Source organism: Lagenorhynchus albirostris, chromosome X, assembly GCF_949774975.1.
Source record: "Lagenorhynchus albirostris chromosome X, mLagAlb1.1, whole genome shotgun sequence".
Taxonomy (NCBI): Eukaryota; Metazoa; Chordata; class Mammalia; order Artiodactyla; family Delphinidae; genus Lagenorhynchus; species Lagenorhynchus albirostris.
The window spans coordinates 117,196,353-117,211,195 of NC_083116.1; the positions used below are offsets into that span (position 1 = coordinate 117,196,353).

General features: G+C 39.5%; 1 protein-coding gene across 1 annotated transcript in view; it reads left to right on the top strand.

The window, feature by feature from the left end:
* The first annotated feature begins 2,180 nt into the window (after positions 1–2,180).
* BEND2 (BEN domain containing 2) overlaps positions 2,181–14,843 on the top strand; it is a 171,173-nt gene continuing 158,510 nt past the window's right edge. Inside the window, exons 1-2 of the mRNA XM_060137380.1 lie at positions 2,181–2,190; positions 10,468–10,650. Of these exons, the coding sequence (XP_059993363.1) occupies positions 2,181–2,190; positions 10,468–10,650 (193 nt within the window). The remainder of the gene's footprint in view (positions 2,191–10,467; positions 10,651–14,843) is intronic.

Here is a 14,843-nt window from a genome sequence, read left to right on the forward strand (position 1 = left end):
CTTAGAACCTTGTGAAGAAAGTGCCATTTAAATATAAACAAGATGTGGTGCTTCTCTCCAGGAACTTAGGTGAGAAGACTGTCTACAAAGATTTCTAATAACAGGCAAAGTGACTTAAGTGCTAAAAGGAGGTGACGGGAACCCACTGTGGAATCCTAGAGAAGGAGCTACTCATTCCTTACCAGGGGGCTGTAGGAAAGTGTCTTGGTGTAGATTTTATTAGAACAGATGTCCTACTGGAACAGGCTTCAAGGGATGTGAGAAAGTTCCGGAAGCAATTGAGCAGGAGGTAGAATAACAGGGGATGTGAGCATGTGCTATGGGGTGGGGGTAATACGTGTGTTCAAATGTTAACTCTGCCACTAGTCTTGTGGCTTTGAGCAAGTTAATGAAACTAAGCCTCAGTTTTCTCATCTTTAATATGGGACAGTAATACTGACTTCTTACAGTGGAGAATGGCAAATAGAGAGTGGTGCAGCTGAAGGGCAGGGTGGCACAGATTTAGTGGGCCTTATTAAGGGCACATTTCGAAAGTTGGATTATTCCGGATTTGTTCCCAAAGCTGGTGTTGGATATGAGTACAAACCCCGGAAAACCTTAGACAAAGTCTGAACTCAAATCTCTTACATTCTACACTTTTTCTATGATGTGTTGTATGTGAAGAACATTTTGTAAGGGGTGGAATTACCCTGGTGGCTACCAGTTCATATTGCTTTTTGTATGTGTGGAAAAAAGTACAGTTAAAAACATCTGCATATAGGTATAAAGTGAAGGAGGCATGGCGCCACACTTTCCGTCGCGCATTCGGCCCCCCCTCCCTTGCAGGCGACTGCACACGCCCCGTGCTACTGCGCAGCCGCAGAAACCTGGGCGGGTTTTGCGCCTTCCGTTACCGCCTCGGTCCGTTACAGTCTGTCTTCCGGTGTGCACAGCTGCGACCCGGATGCAGTGCAGACGCCGAGCCGGAGGCAGTCAGAGCTGGGCTCCCTGCCTCACGATGTCTGAGGAAAAGGGTAAGGGGCCCTCCCCGAAGCTTTCCCAATAGTTTCTGCCTCTCTTCACCCCACCCGGGGAAAGGCTCTAACAGGTTTTGACCCCAGCCCATCTAGAGGGCTGCACACGTGACCGTGGGATTGGCTGTTAATCGGCCACAGCGCGTCAGGTGGTGGCCTCTCGGCTGCGGTCCCAGCTTGGTCAGGGCGCGCGTGGGAACCCGGGTGTTGCGGGCAGAGTCTAGCCCTGGGTCCAGGGCGTCCCTGAGGCTCAAGGCATCCCAGGAACTCAGGGTGTACCCGAGGTTCATGGCGTTCCAGAGGCTGAAGCTAGTCCTGGGGCTTTTGGGGTCAAGGGTTCATGGTGTCCCAGGGACTGAAAGCTCTGGGACTTTCGAGGTCCCAGGGTTCATAGCTTCCAGGGGCTGGTGGCCATCTGGGGCTTGTGCGGTCCCAGGGTTCATGGCATCCCCAAGGCTTGAGGTAATCTGGGGCTTCTGGGGTCCCCGGGGTTCCTGGTGTCCCTAAGGCTTGAGGCGATCTGGAGCTTCCGGGTCCCAGGGTTTGTGGCATCCCAGGCACACGAAGGGCTCTGGGGGCTTCCGGGATCCCACGGTTCATGGCGTCCCAGGGGCTTGAGAGGATCTTGGGGCTCGAGGTGTCTGCAGAGTTCATGGTGTCCTGAGGGATGGAGGGAATCCTGGGGTTTTCAGGTCTCCAGGGTTCATGGCGTCCCTGGGACTTGAGGTGACCCATAGCTGGCTCCGCCCCCGGGGTTCTCGTGGCGCCAGCACGTGGCGAGGCCCGGCCTCGTTTCCTGCATGAGGGCGGTATTTCCTTACAGGACCTCTAGCGGCCGTAGTAGAACAGCCGTCCTCTCGCGAGAGGGTGGGCGACCGCGGTTGTTTCCTGCGCCCCCCAGAGGGCGGCATGCCACGCTTTAGCTGCAGAGCAGTTCTGCGCAGCAGCGGTTTTTCCTTTGAACTTTTTTTCAAGGCCTCATGCGCATGCACCGCAAGCAGCTGCTGAGCACTGCTTGTTGTTCCAGGAAAGCGATTTGGCTTAGCGGCTGGGACACTCTTTGGAGGAGAGGATTTGCTTTGCTGGAAGAGTGAGTCTGCCTTTGGCAACCTCAAATTGCAGCAGCGCTGCGGGGGGTGGGGTGTGTTTCTCACCGTCTCTCGCAGGATGCCAGAACGTGTGAGCTTTTGAGATTTGGCTACTTATTTTTTAAGTACTTGGTGCTGACTTTCTGGGACAAGTTGATCCATTATCCTTTCTCTTTCCCTGTCGGAGGAGGTAGGGGTCCAGGAAGGACCAAGACTCTCCGACGTTATATAGAATTATTTTTTTAATGTTACAACGTTATTTTTATTTCTTTTTGGGTTTGCTTTTCATTGAGATAACATTGGTTTATAAGATTATACGTTTCATGTGTACAACATTATATTTCTACTTCTGTATACCCTACAGCATGCTCACCACCAAAATTTTATATAGAATTTTGAGTTTAAAGAATTGATAAACAAGCGAGTTGATTCATTATAACATCTTTTGAGATTGAGACGTTGATTTTGAGGCTTAGATCGTAACTGCGTTTGACCAAAGACAGATTGGGCAGCCTCGTTGTTTTATAGTAAATATGCAAATGAGGAGAAAGAAAATAAAGATGTGTGTGTGGAGAAATTCCCGCGCATAGAGCCTGTTCTTTGCTTCAAGAGGGCAGATGCGGGAGTCAGAACACTGCAAAATGTGAGGACCACTGTAAAGCAGGGGAGTGCTTCGGTGCAAGCTCCAGGACCCATCCCGCCGGCAGTATGGTTGAGCATGGTAGTTCGGTAGAAAAGATCCTAATTTAGTCTGCTGGGGATCGCTTCCCTCACTCTTCTACCCGGTTCTCCCCGAATTAGGACTGCTCTGGGGTTTTATGACAAGAAGTGGTCAACTGGTTCAATGTTTACAAGTAGAGATTTCACAAGCAACTTTTCTACGCACTGTTTTTATAAAGCAGGGCATGGGCTCGATTCAGTTTCAAGCCTGCCTGCAGCAAGTGCTGGGCGATGGGACACATTTTGGTGGTATTATCCCCCAACGGGCCGACTTTGTAGTCTCTAAAGTTTGACTAGGAGAGTAGAAGGGCTGGTTTTTAGAGTCCTGGGCAGAAGATTTAGAAAGTGATTGTTCAGTGTACTGACGCACAGTTTTGCTAAAAACATCGGAATGATCTGGCCATTGTAATCTGCCCTGTTTTGCTGTGCATATTCTTTGCACTAGTTGTCATGTGAAACGCAGGTTTCAGCCCTCACCATTGTGAACTAATGCCTTATCTGGTAAGTTCATGGCAACTTAGTTCCTTGCACCTTGGGACCATAATCTTCAAAAAACTTCTAAATATTATAATGTCTTAAAAATTGCCTCTGAAGGGTATGCATATACCTAAAGGAATTAGAATTTTGCCAATTAACTGAGAAATCTTAGTGGAGTTGTCAGTAGCTTTACTCATACTAGTTTGAAAGATCAGTTGATATACAAAAACTTGTCTTAAAAATAAAATTTCAGTTGCCTTTGTTATTTTCTCTTGATTATAAAGTCTAAGCTTTATTGTAGAGAATCTTAACAAATACAGAGAAGTCTAATGAAGATAATTTTGCCACCCAGAGATAGTGACACAGAGATAACCATTGGTATGTTTCCTTCTGCTCTCAAAGTTAAGATTATGCTGTATTTTTCTGCTTTGAATCTTACCCCCGTTTAAGAAGCAAGTATTTCACAAGCATTTCTAATATTAATAAATCTTCTTTGAGAATGTGCTTCTCATTGGCAATATACCATTCCATCATATGAAAATACCATAATTTATTTAACCAGTTTCCTTTTGTTTGGATAAGTAGGTAGTTTCTAATGTTCTGTTTTTTTTCCATGAAGACTATGAAGTCTTGGTACTTAATAGTTGGGACTCTCCAAACTCAATCCCAAAGTTTTATGGATGAGAAAACAGAGGCAAAAGAGTAGATGTATCTGGCCCAAAGTTAATACCCCTGGATAGCTAGAGAGCCTGAATTGGAGCCTACACCATGTGATTCCTAATTTAGTACCATTTCCACACCACTTTATACTAGCTAGTTACTTTATTCTAATACTTTGGTCTATTGCAAATAAATGTACTGAATCCAAGATATGCAATGTAAATGTGATCTACGAGTTAATACTTCAAGCTTAAACATGTTCTTTTTCAGATCAACTTTAAGAAATAAAAAAACCCATTTAGAGACCATACATTTGGCATATTGTGCTATTTTTCATATTCATTAGAATGGTTTACCAAGTTGATATTTCACATCTAGTTTACCTGTAGTCATCTATTTCACATTTTGTGAGATTCAATTTGAATTTAATTTGTTTGATAACAACATTTACTTTTGTACATTATTTCTGCATTATTTATTATCATAAGGATTGATAATTTATTTTTATTTTTTTATTTTTAAATGTCACCTTTAAAAAAATTTATTTCTTTTTGGCTACATTGGGTCTTCGTTGCTGCACGAGGGCTTTCTCTAGTTGCAGCGACCGGGGGCTACTCTTCCTTGTGGTGTGCAGTCTTCTCATTGCGGTGGCTTCTCTTGTTGTGGAGCATGGATTCTAGGTGTGTGGGCTTCAGTAGCTGTAGCACGCAGGCTCAGCAGTTGTGGCTCTTGGGCTCTAGAGCGCAGGCTCAGTAGTTGTGGCACACGGGCTTAGTTGCTCCGCGACATGTGGGATATTCCCGGACCAGGGCTCGAACCCGTGTCCCCTTCATTGGCAGGCGGATTCTTAACCACTACACCACCAGGGAATCGCGATATTGATTTTTAAAGAACAAGTTTGGGAATTCATGGTCACCACAAAGTGTGGTTGTGTAATACCAGTTGTATCCTTTAAAAGTTAAAAGCATATCATTGAACACATAGTACATGGGCCAGGTGGTCCAGTTTCTTTTTTTTTTCTGAATTTTATTTTATTTATTTTTTTAAACAGCAGATTCTTATTAGTTATCCATTTTATACATATTAGTGTATATATGTCAATCCCAATCTCCTAATTCATCACACCACCACCCCCCCCGTCCCTGGCCACTTTCCCCCCTTGGTGTCCATATGTTTGTTCTGTACATCTGTGTCCCAATTTCTGCCCTGCAAACCGGTTCATCTGTAGGTTCCACATATATGCATTAATATACGTTATTTGTTTTTCTCTTTCTGACTTACTTCACTCTGTATGACAGTCTCTAGATCCATCCACGCCTCTACAAATGACCAATTTCGTTCCTTTTTAAGGCTGAGTAATATTCCATTGTATATATGTACCACAATTTCTTTATCTATTCATCTGTCGATGGGCATTTAGGTTGCTTCCATGTCCTGGCTATTGTAAATAGTGCTGCAATGAACATTGCGGTGCATGTGTCTTTTTGAATTATGGTTTTCTCTGGGTATATGCCCAGTAGTGGGATTGCTGGGTCATATGGTGGTTCTATTTTTAGTTTTTTAAAGAACCTCCATACTGTTCTCCATAGTGGCTGTATCAATTTACTTTCTCACCAACAGTGCAAGAGGGTTCCCTTTTCTCCACACCCTCTCCAGCATTTGTTGTTTGTAGATTTTCTGATGCTGCCCATTCTAACTGGTGTGATGTGATACCTCATTGTAGTTTTGATTTGCATTTCTCTAATAATTAGTGATGTTGAGCAGCTTTTCATGTGCTTCTTGGCCATCTGTATGTCTTCTTTGGAGAAATGTCTATTTAGGTCTTCTGCCCATTTTTGGATTGGATTGTTTGTTTTTTTGTTATTGAGCTGCATGAGCTGTTTGTAAAATCTGGAGATTAATCCTTTGTCAGTTGCTTCATTTGCAAATATTTTCTCCCATTCTGAGGGTTGTCTTTTGGTCTTGTTTATGGTTTCCTTTGCTGTGCAAAAGCTTTGAAGTTTCATTAGGTCCCATTTGTTTATTTTTGTTTTTATTTCCATTACTCTAGGAGGTGGGTCAGAAAGGATCTTGCTGTGATTTATGTCATAGAGTGTTCTGCCTATGTTTTCCTCTAAGAGTTTGATAGTTTCTGGCCTTACATTTAGGTCTTTAATCCATTTTGAGCTTATTTTTGTGTATGGTGTTAGGGAGTGTTCTAATTTCATTCTTTTACATGTAGCTCTCCAGTTTTCCCAGCACCACTTATTGAAGAGACTGTCTTTTCTCCATTGTATATCCTTGCCTCCTTTGTCATAGATTAGTTGACCATAGGTGCGTGGGTTTATCTCTGGGCTTTCTATCCTGTTCCATTATTCTATATTTCTGTTTTTGTGCCAGTACCATATTGTCTTGATTACTGTACCTTTGTAGTATAGTCTGAAGTCAGGGAGTCTGATTCCTGCAGCTCTGTTTTTTTTCCTTCAAGACCGCTTTGGCTATTCGGGGTCTTTTGTGTCTCCATACAAATTTTAAGATTTTTTGTTCTAGTTCTGTAAAAAATGCCATTGGTAATTTGATAGGGATTGCATTGAATCTGTAGATGGCTTTGGGTACTATAGTCACTTTCACAATATTGATTCTTCCAATCCAAGAACATGGTATATCTCTCCATCTGTTGGTATCATCTTTAATTTCTTTCAGCAGTGTATTATAGTTTTCTGCATACAGGTCTTTTGTCTCCCTAGGTAGGTTTATTCCTTGGTATTTTATTCTTCTTGTTGCAGTGGTAAATGGGAGTGTTTCCTTAATTTCTCTTTCAGATTTTTAATCATTAGCATATAGGAATGCAAGAGATTTCTGTGCATTAATTTTGTATCCTGCAGCTTTACCAAATTCATTGATTAGCTCTAGTAGTTTTCCGGTGGCATCTTTAGGATTCTCTATGTATAGTATCATGTCATCTGCAAACAGTGACAATTTTACTTCTTCTTTTCCAATTTGTATTCCTTTTATTTATTTTTCTTCTCTGATTGCCATGGCTAGGACTTCCAAAACTATGTTGAATAATAGTTGTGTGAGTGGACATCCTTGTCTTGTTCCTGGTCTTAGAGGAAATGCTTTCAGTTTTTCACCATTGAGAATGATGTTTGCTGTGGGTTTGTCACATATGACGTTTATTATGTTGAGATAGGTTCCCTCTATGCTCACTTTCTGGAGGGCTTTTATCATAAATGGGTGTTGAATTTTGTCAAAAGCTTTTTCTGCATCTATTGAGATGATCATATGGTTTTCCTCTTTCAATTTGTTAAAATGGTGTATCACATTGATTGATTTGCGTATATTGAAGAATCCTTGCATCCATGGGATAAATCCCACTTGATCATGGTGTATGATCCTTTTAATGTGTTGTTGGATTCTGTTTGCTAGTATTTTGTTGAGGATTTTTGCATCTATATTCATCAGTGATATTGGTCTGTAATTTTCTTTTTTTGTAGTATCTTTGTCTGGTTGTGGTGTCAGGGTGATCGTGGCCTCATAGAATGAGTTTGGGAGTGTTCCTTCCTCTGCAATTTTTTGGAAGAGTTTGAGAAGGATCTGTGTTAGCTCTTCTCTAAATGTTTGATGGAATTCATCTGTGAAGCCCTCTGGTCCTGGACTTTTGTTTGTTGGAAGATTTTTAATCACAGTTTCAATTTCATTATTTGTGATTGGTCTGTTCATATTTTCTATTTCTTCCTGGTTCAGTTTTGAAAGGTTATACCTTTCTAAGAATTTGTCCATTTCTTCCAGGTTGTCCATTTTATTGGCATAGAGTTGCTTGTAGTAGTCTCTTAGGATGCTTTGTATTTCTGTGGTGTCTGTTGTAACTTCTCCTTTTTCATTTTTAATTTTATTGATTTGAGTCCTGTTTCTCTCTCTTTTTTTTTTTTTTTGCGCTACGCGGGCCTCTCACTGTTGTGGCCTCTCCCGTTGCAGAGCACAGGCTCCGGACGCGCAGGCTTAGCGGCCATGGCTCACGGGCCTAGCCGTTGCGTGGCATATGGGATCTTCCCGGACTGGGGCACGAACCCGTGTCCCCTGCATCGGCAGGCAGACTCTCAACCACTGCGCCACCAGGGAAGCCCCCTCTCCCTCTTTTTTTCTTGATGAGTCTGGCTAATGGTTTATCAATTTTGTTTATCTTCTCAAAGAACCAGCTTTTAGTTTTATTGATTTTTGCTATTGTCTTCTTTGTTTCTATTTTGTTTATTTCTGCTCTGATTTTTATGATTTCTTTCCTTCTACTAACTTTGGGTTTTGTTTGTTCTTCTTTCTCTAGTTCCTTTAGATGTAAGGTTCGATTTATTTGAGATGTCTGTTGTTTCTTGAGGTAGGATGGTATTGCTATAAACTTCCCTCTTAGAACTGCTTTTGCTGCATCCCATAGGTTTTGGACTGTCGTGTTTTCATTGTCATTTGTCTTTAGGTGGTTTTTGATTTCCTCTTTGATTTCTTCAGTGATCTCTTCGTTATTTAGTAACATATTGTTTAACCTCCATGTGTTTGTGTTTTTTACGGTTTTTTCCCTGTAATTGATTTCTAATCTCATAGCGTTGTGGTCAGAAAAGATGCTTGATATGATTTCAATTTTCTTAAATTTACCGAGGCTTGATTTGTGACCCACAATGTGATCTATCCTAGAGAATGTTCCTTGTGCACTTGTGAAGAAATTGTAATCTGCTGTTTTTGGATGGAATGGCCTATAAATATCAATTAAATCTATCTGGTATTGTGTCACTTAAAGCTTCTGTTTCCTTATTAATTTTCTCTTTGGATGATCTGTCCATTGGTGTCAGTGAGGTGTTAAAGTCCCCCATTATTACTGTGTTACTGTCGATTTCCTCTTTTACAGCTGTTAGCAGTTACCTTATGTATTGAGGTGCTCCTATGTTGGGTGCATATATAGTTTTAATTGTTATATCTTCTTCTTGGATTGATCCCTTGATCATGATGTAGTGTCCTTCCTTGTCTCTTGTAACATTCTTTATTTTAAAGTCAGTTTTATCTGATATGAGTATTGCTACTCCAGCTTTCTTTTGATTTCCATTTGCATGGAACATCTTTTTCCATCCCTTCACTTTCAGTCTGTATGTGTCCCTAGGTCTGAAGTGGGTCTCTTGTAGACAGCATATATATGGGTCTTGTTTTTGTATCCATTCAGCAAGCCTGTGTCTTTTGGTTGGAGCATTTAATCCATTCACGTTTAAGGTAATTGTCGATATGTATGTTCCTATTACCATTTTCTTAAGGTTTTGGGTTTGTTTTTGTAGGTCCTTTTCTTCTCTTGTGTTTCCCACTTAGAGAAGTTCCTTTAGCATTTGTTGTAGAGCTGTTTTGGTGGTACTGAATTCTCTTAGCTTTTGTTTGTATGTAAAGCTTTTGATTTCTCCATCGAATCTGAATGAGATCCTTGCTGGGTAGAGTAATCTGGGTTGTAGGTTCTTCCCTTTCATCACTTTAAATACGTCATGCCACTCCCTTCTGGCTTGTAGAGCTTCTGCTGAGAAATCAGCTGTTAACCTTATGCGAGTTCCCTTGTATGTTATTTGTCATTTTTCCCTTGCTGCTTTCAATAATTTTTCTTTGTCTTTAATTTTTGCCAATTTGATTACTATGTGTCTCGGTGTGTTTCTCCTTGGGTTTATCCTGTATGGGACTCTCTGTGCTTCCTGGACTTGGGTGGCTATTTCCTTTCCCATGTTAGGGAAGTTTTCGACTATAATCTCTTCAAATATTTTCTCGGGTTCTTTCTCTCTCTCTTCTCCTTCTGGGACCCCTCTAATGCGAATGTTGTTGTGTTTAATGTTGTCCCAGAGGACTCTTAGGCTGTCTTCATTTCTTTTCATTCTTTTTTCTTTATTCTGTTCCGCAGCAGTAAATTCCACCATTCTGTCTTCCGGGTCAGTTATCCATTCTTCTGCCTCAGTTATTCTGCTATTGATTCCTTGTAGTGTTTTTTTCATTTCATTTATTGTACTGTTCATCTCTGTTTGTTCTTTAATTCTTCTAGGCCTTTGTTAAACATTTCTTACATCTTCTCAATCTTTGCCTGCATTCGTTTTCTGCGGTCCTGGATCATCTTCACTATCATTATTCTGAATTCTTTTTCTGGAAGGTTGCCTCGCTCCACTTCATTTAGTTGTTTTTCTGGGGTTTTGTCTTGTTCCTTCATCTGGTACATAGCCCTCTGCCTTTTCATCTTTCTGTGGTCCAGTTCCTTAAAGGAGAAGAAATTTATTGCTCTATAGAATTGGAAGTCCTAGAAATAATACTATTTGTGTATGTGTACATACACATATATCTCAAAGCTTCATACTAAGCAGTTGATGTCTTAGCTAACTTGAAATTAGAGATATGAAAATGCTTCATGTAATTTTTTTCAGCTAAAATGTTTTTTAAACACTCCGTAACTTTATAAGGTAGTTTCCTCTAGAAACTTTCAATTTAATGTGGTATCTAATATACCCTTTCTCTTTGCTTCTTCTTAGCTTATATTACTATAGCTCTTGAAGAGGACAGTGATGCCAATGATGATGCTGATCTTGTGATAGTAGAAGATTCTGATACAGAGGTTACTGAGAACATAGTTTCCAGTGATGAAGTGTTGACTCTACAACCAGATTTTGAAGGCAACAGTGATACCTCTGAGGAACCATCCCAACTGTCATATGGTAATTTTGTTAAATTTCCTCCTGTGTGAAATTTTGCTCCCTGGTCCTCATTTCCAGTAAATTGCTTAAATATTCCTCTAATTTTTACATTAATTAGTTATTATCAGAGGGCGAAGCTTTGTGTTAATAGCACAGTGTTTACTTGTGGTTTCATTTTCCCTTCATTTAAGCTTTGTCATGTCTCCTTTTCTATTTTTGTTCTACGGGAAGTGGGGAGGTAGCCTTGGAAAGTGTTCGAGAGAATATATTTTGTTTCTGAAAAATTATTTATACCTGGCAACTAAAATTATAACTATTTGGGGGCAAAGCAAAAACTGAAGTTATGGGAGAAACATCTTGGGCCAAGAGTCCGTGGAATAGATGAGATGATTGTCTTTGTTGAAGATCTCAAAGAATCAACAAAAAACTCCCAAGCAATTATAGCAAGATTCTCAGGATACAAGGTTAATATGCAAAAGTCAATCCCTTTCCTATATACAAGCAGTAAACAAATGAAACTTGAAATTAAAAACACAGCATCATTTACATTAGCACCCAAAAAAGAGTCCCTGGAAAGTAGAATCCTGCAACCAGAGCTCTAGCTACTTGTCCTTTCAGTGGTTGCTTCTCAACCACAATAAGAAGGAAATGGGAGGCCATTCACCTCCTCACTTATACACAGAGCCAAGAGATGTTACCCCTTGGGAACATTCCTTCAGTAACTATATGACAGTATGCTCTTTGCCATTTGCTTAGAGACTTGAGTTTCCTACTCTTTAAAACATTGAAGTATTGTTGCTTAGATTAGAGGTCAGCAAACTTTTTCTGTAAAGGACCGGATAGTAAATATTTTAGGATTTAAAGTTGTAAGGGCTCTGTTGCAACTACTCAGCTCTCCTGTTGAAATGTGAAAACAACATTATATTAGCAGACGAGTATGGCTGTGTTCCAGTAAAACTTTATGGACTCTGAAATTTGAATTTCCTATAATTTTTCCATTTCATGAAATATTCTTTTGTGTTTTTTAAAATTTAAAACTTAAAAATGTGAAAAAAAAACCCACCAAAAAATAAAACCATTCTTGGCTCCTGGGCTATACAAAAACAGGCAGCAGGGTGGGTTTGGTCTACAGGCTGTAGTTTGCCAACCCCTGGTCTAAATGATGCCAAAAGTCATTTGATACCACTTGTTATCAGTTCTGGTTTTAAAACTATATTCAAGACCAACAGGATGCTTTCTTAGTGTATTACAAAACATCTGACTGACTCCTTGATAGTAGGGAAAGAACTAGAGGAGAATTTTCAATTGTGGATGCCCTTTGACATCTCATTTCTACTTCTAGGAACTTATCCCATACAACTACTTGCAGAAGTACACGACTGTTCAGCAGCGTTCTTTGCAAGAGGAAAACTTTAGAAGTAACTTAAATATCCATGAATTGGGGACTGGTTAAATAAATCATGCATGGCCTATCTGCATGATAGGAAACTGAGAAGCTGTTAAAACTGATTGCAGTATACCTAAAGGTATTAGTTTGGAAAGACTAATACATGTTTAGTGGAAAAAGGAGGTTGCAGAGCAGTACTTATAGTCGGATCCTTTTTATCTATCTAAGTGACATAAAAATTCAGAATAGGAGATTTCAGAAAAGGCGGCTAGGTAATTTTTTTATTGTGGTAAAATATATATAACATTATATTTATCATTTTAATCATTTGTAAGTGTTCAAAGTAGCATTTGACAGCCTAATAGCTCTGGCTAAAATTTTCAGTACAATATTGATAGCAGTGGTGAAAACGGGCATCCTTGTCTTGCTCCCAATCTCAGGGGAAAAGCTTTCAGGTCATTCACCATTGAATGTGACGTTAGCTGTGGGTTTTCATAAATACCCTTTACCTAGTTGTGGAATTTTCCCTTTGTTCCTAGTTTTCTGAGAATTTTTTTTTTTTCGGTACGCGGGCCTCTCACTGTTGTGGCCTCTCCCGTTGCGGAGCACAGGCTCCGGACGTGCAGGCTCAGCGGCCATGGCTCATGGGCCCAGCCACTCCGCGGCATGTGGGATCTTCCCGGACCGGGGCACGAACCTGTGTTCCGTGCATTGGCAGGCGGACTCCCAACCACTGCGCCACCAGGGAAGCCCTCTGAGAATTTTTATAATGAAATGATGTTGGATTTTGTCAGATTCCTTTTTGGCATCAATTGAGATGATCATGTGTTTTTCCCCCTTTATTATATTAATGTGATGTGTTACATTGATTGGTTTTCTTATGTTGAACCACCCTTGCATTCCTGGGATAAATCCCTCTTGGTCATGGTGAATAATCCTTTTTTTGTTTTTTTTTGTTTTTTTTTTTTTACATTTTGACTGTGCCACGTGGCATGCGGGATCTTCGTTCCCCAACCAGGGATTGAACCTGCAGCCCCTGCAGTGGAAGCACAGAGTCTTAACCACTGGGCTGCCAGGGAAGTCCCTGAATAATACTTTTAACATGCTGTTGGATTAGACTTGCTAATATTTTTTTGAGGATTTTTACATCTATGTTCATAAGGGATGTTGGTCTTTTTCTTTTATTGTAATGTCTTTATCTGGCTTTGATATCATGGTAATTCTTCAGTTTTTTAGAAGAGCTTGAGAAGGACTGGTGTGTTAATTCTTCTTTAAATGTTTGGTAGAATCCAGCAGTGAAGCCCTCTGGTCCAGACCTTTTCTTTACTGGGAGGTTTGTGATGATTGACTCAATCTCTTCACTTGTTATAGGTCTGTTGAGATTTTCTATTTTTTCTTGAGTCAGTTTAGATAAATTTTTAAATTATAAGGACAAATTGTCTTCTCATATACCAGCATCAAGCAATTTAGAAAATATATAGGAAAAAAACCCAATTGATAATGGCTACAAACAAATATTTAAAATTATAAGGAATAAACAAATAAAAAATAGCAGAACCTATATGAAAGGAAAGAAAATACTTTACTGAGGGTCATAAAAAAAGGCTTAAGTGGAGAGACACAAAGTGTTCCTGGATGAGAAAAAATACTTTAGTGTACCTTTAAAAAAAACCTTGGGAAAACCTGTTTAAGGGACAAGTGGTAATTTACCATATCAAATGCACAAAAAGTTTAAAAGGACAATTATCGAAATACTATGATACTAGTTTTGAAACAGGGAGCCAGATTTAATGCAATAAGAAGATCATAAACAGAACAAAGAATTTAGAGTTAATATACTACAGTATATTAATATGAGAAACATATTACATAGTAAATCATGCTGGTACAAATGGTTAACTATTAGGAGTAGGGAAGCCCACTGGGTTTTGCCTCACGTCACAAATAATTTCAAGTTGGATTAGAGAGCTGAATATCTAGTAAATGAAAGTATGGAAAACTAGAAGAAAATATAGTTGAATGTTTTTCCTAATCCTAGTGAAAGATTGAGTATAGAAGTAGTTCGAGAAGTCACAAAAATATTAATGAATTTGATGAAATTAAAAATAAAGAACCACTCCCTCTCTCAAAAGCATCAGACTTCAAAAATCACATCACTACCTGGGAAAAGTATTTGCCGAAAATATACATTTTCCAGAGTTATTATCCTTAAGATAGCAAGACCTCACACAAATCAAACAGGAAACACTGAAACCCCAATAGGGCAATGATCAGAGGACATGAAAAATAACAAGTCACAGAACAGGAAATCTTAATAGATAGCAAACACCTGAAAATATTCAACTGCATTAGTAGCAAGAGAAATGCAAATTAAAATGGGATAGAAAAACTTTCATCTATCAAATTAGAAATTTTTAAATGATTCATTTTAGTGATAATGGAGAAAAACCATTGTACTTCAGTTTTCTATGAATGTAAATTAGTACAACCTTTTTGGACATTTTGGCAGCACCTGTCAGGAGCCCCTGAAGTGCTCATAGCCTTTGACCTACTGACTCTTCTATATATACATTATAAAGAACTATTCAGAGATGTACATAAATATTTACATTTGAATGTGTATACATCATTATAGCAAAATAATGAGCAATTGGAAGCCGTATTAATGTCCTACAACAGAAAACAGGTAACATAACCTATGGACATATACATGATGGAATATTATGCAGGCATTTAAAATATTTTAAAAATTATAAATGACATACAAAATTGCTCAGAATACATGTACAATATGAGTCAAACTACTATATAAAATATATAGAGGGCT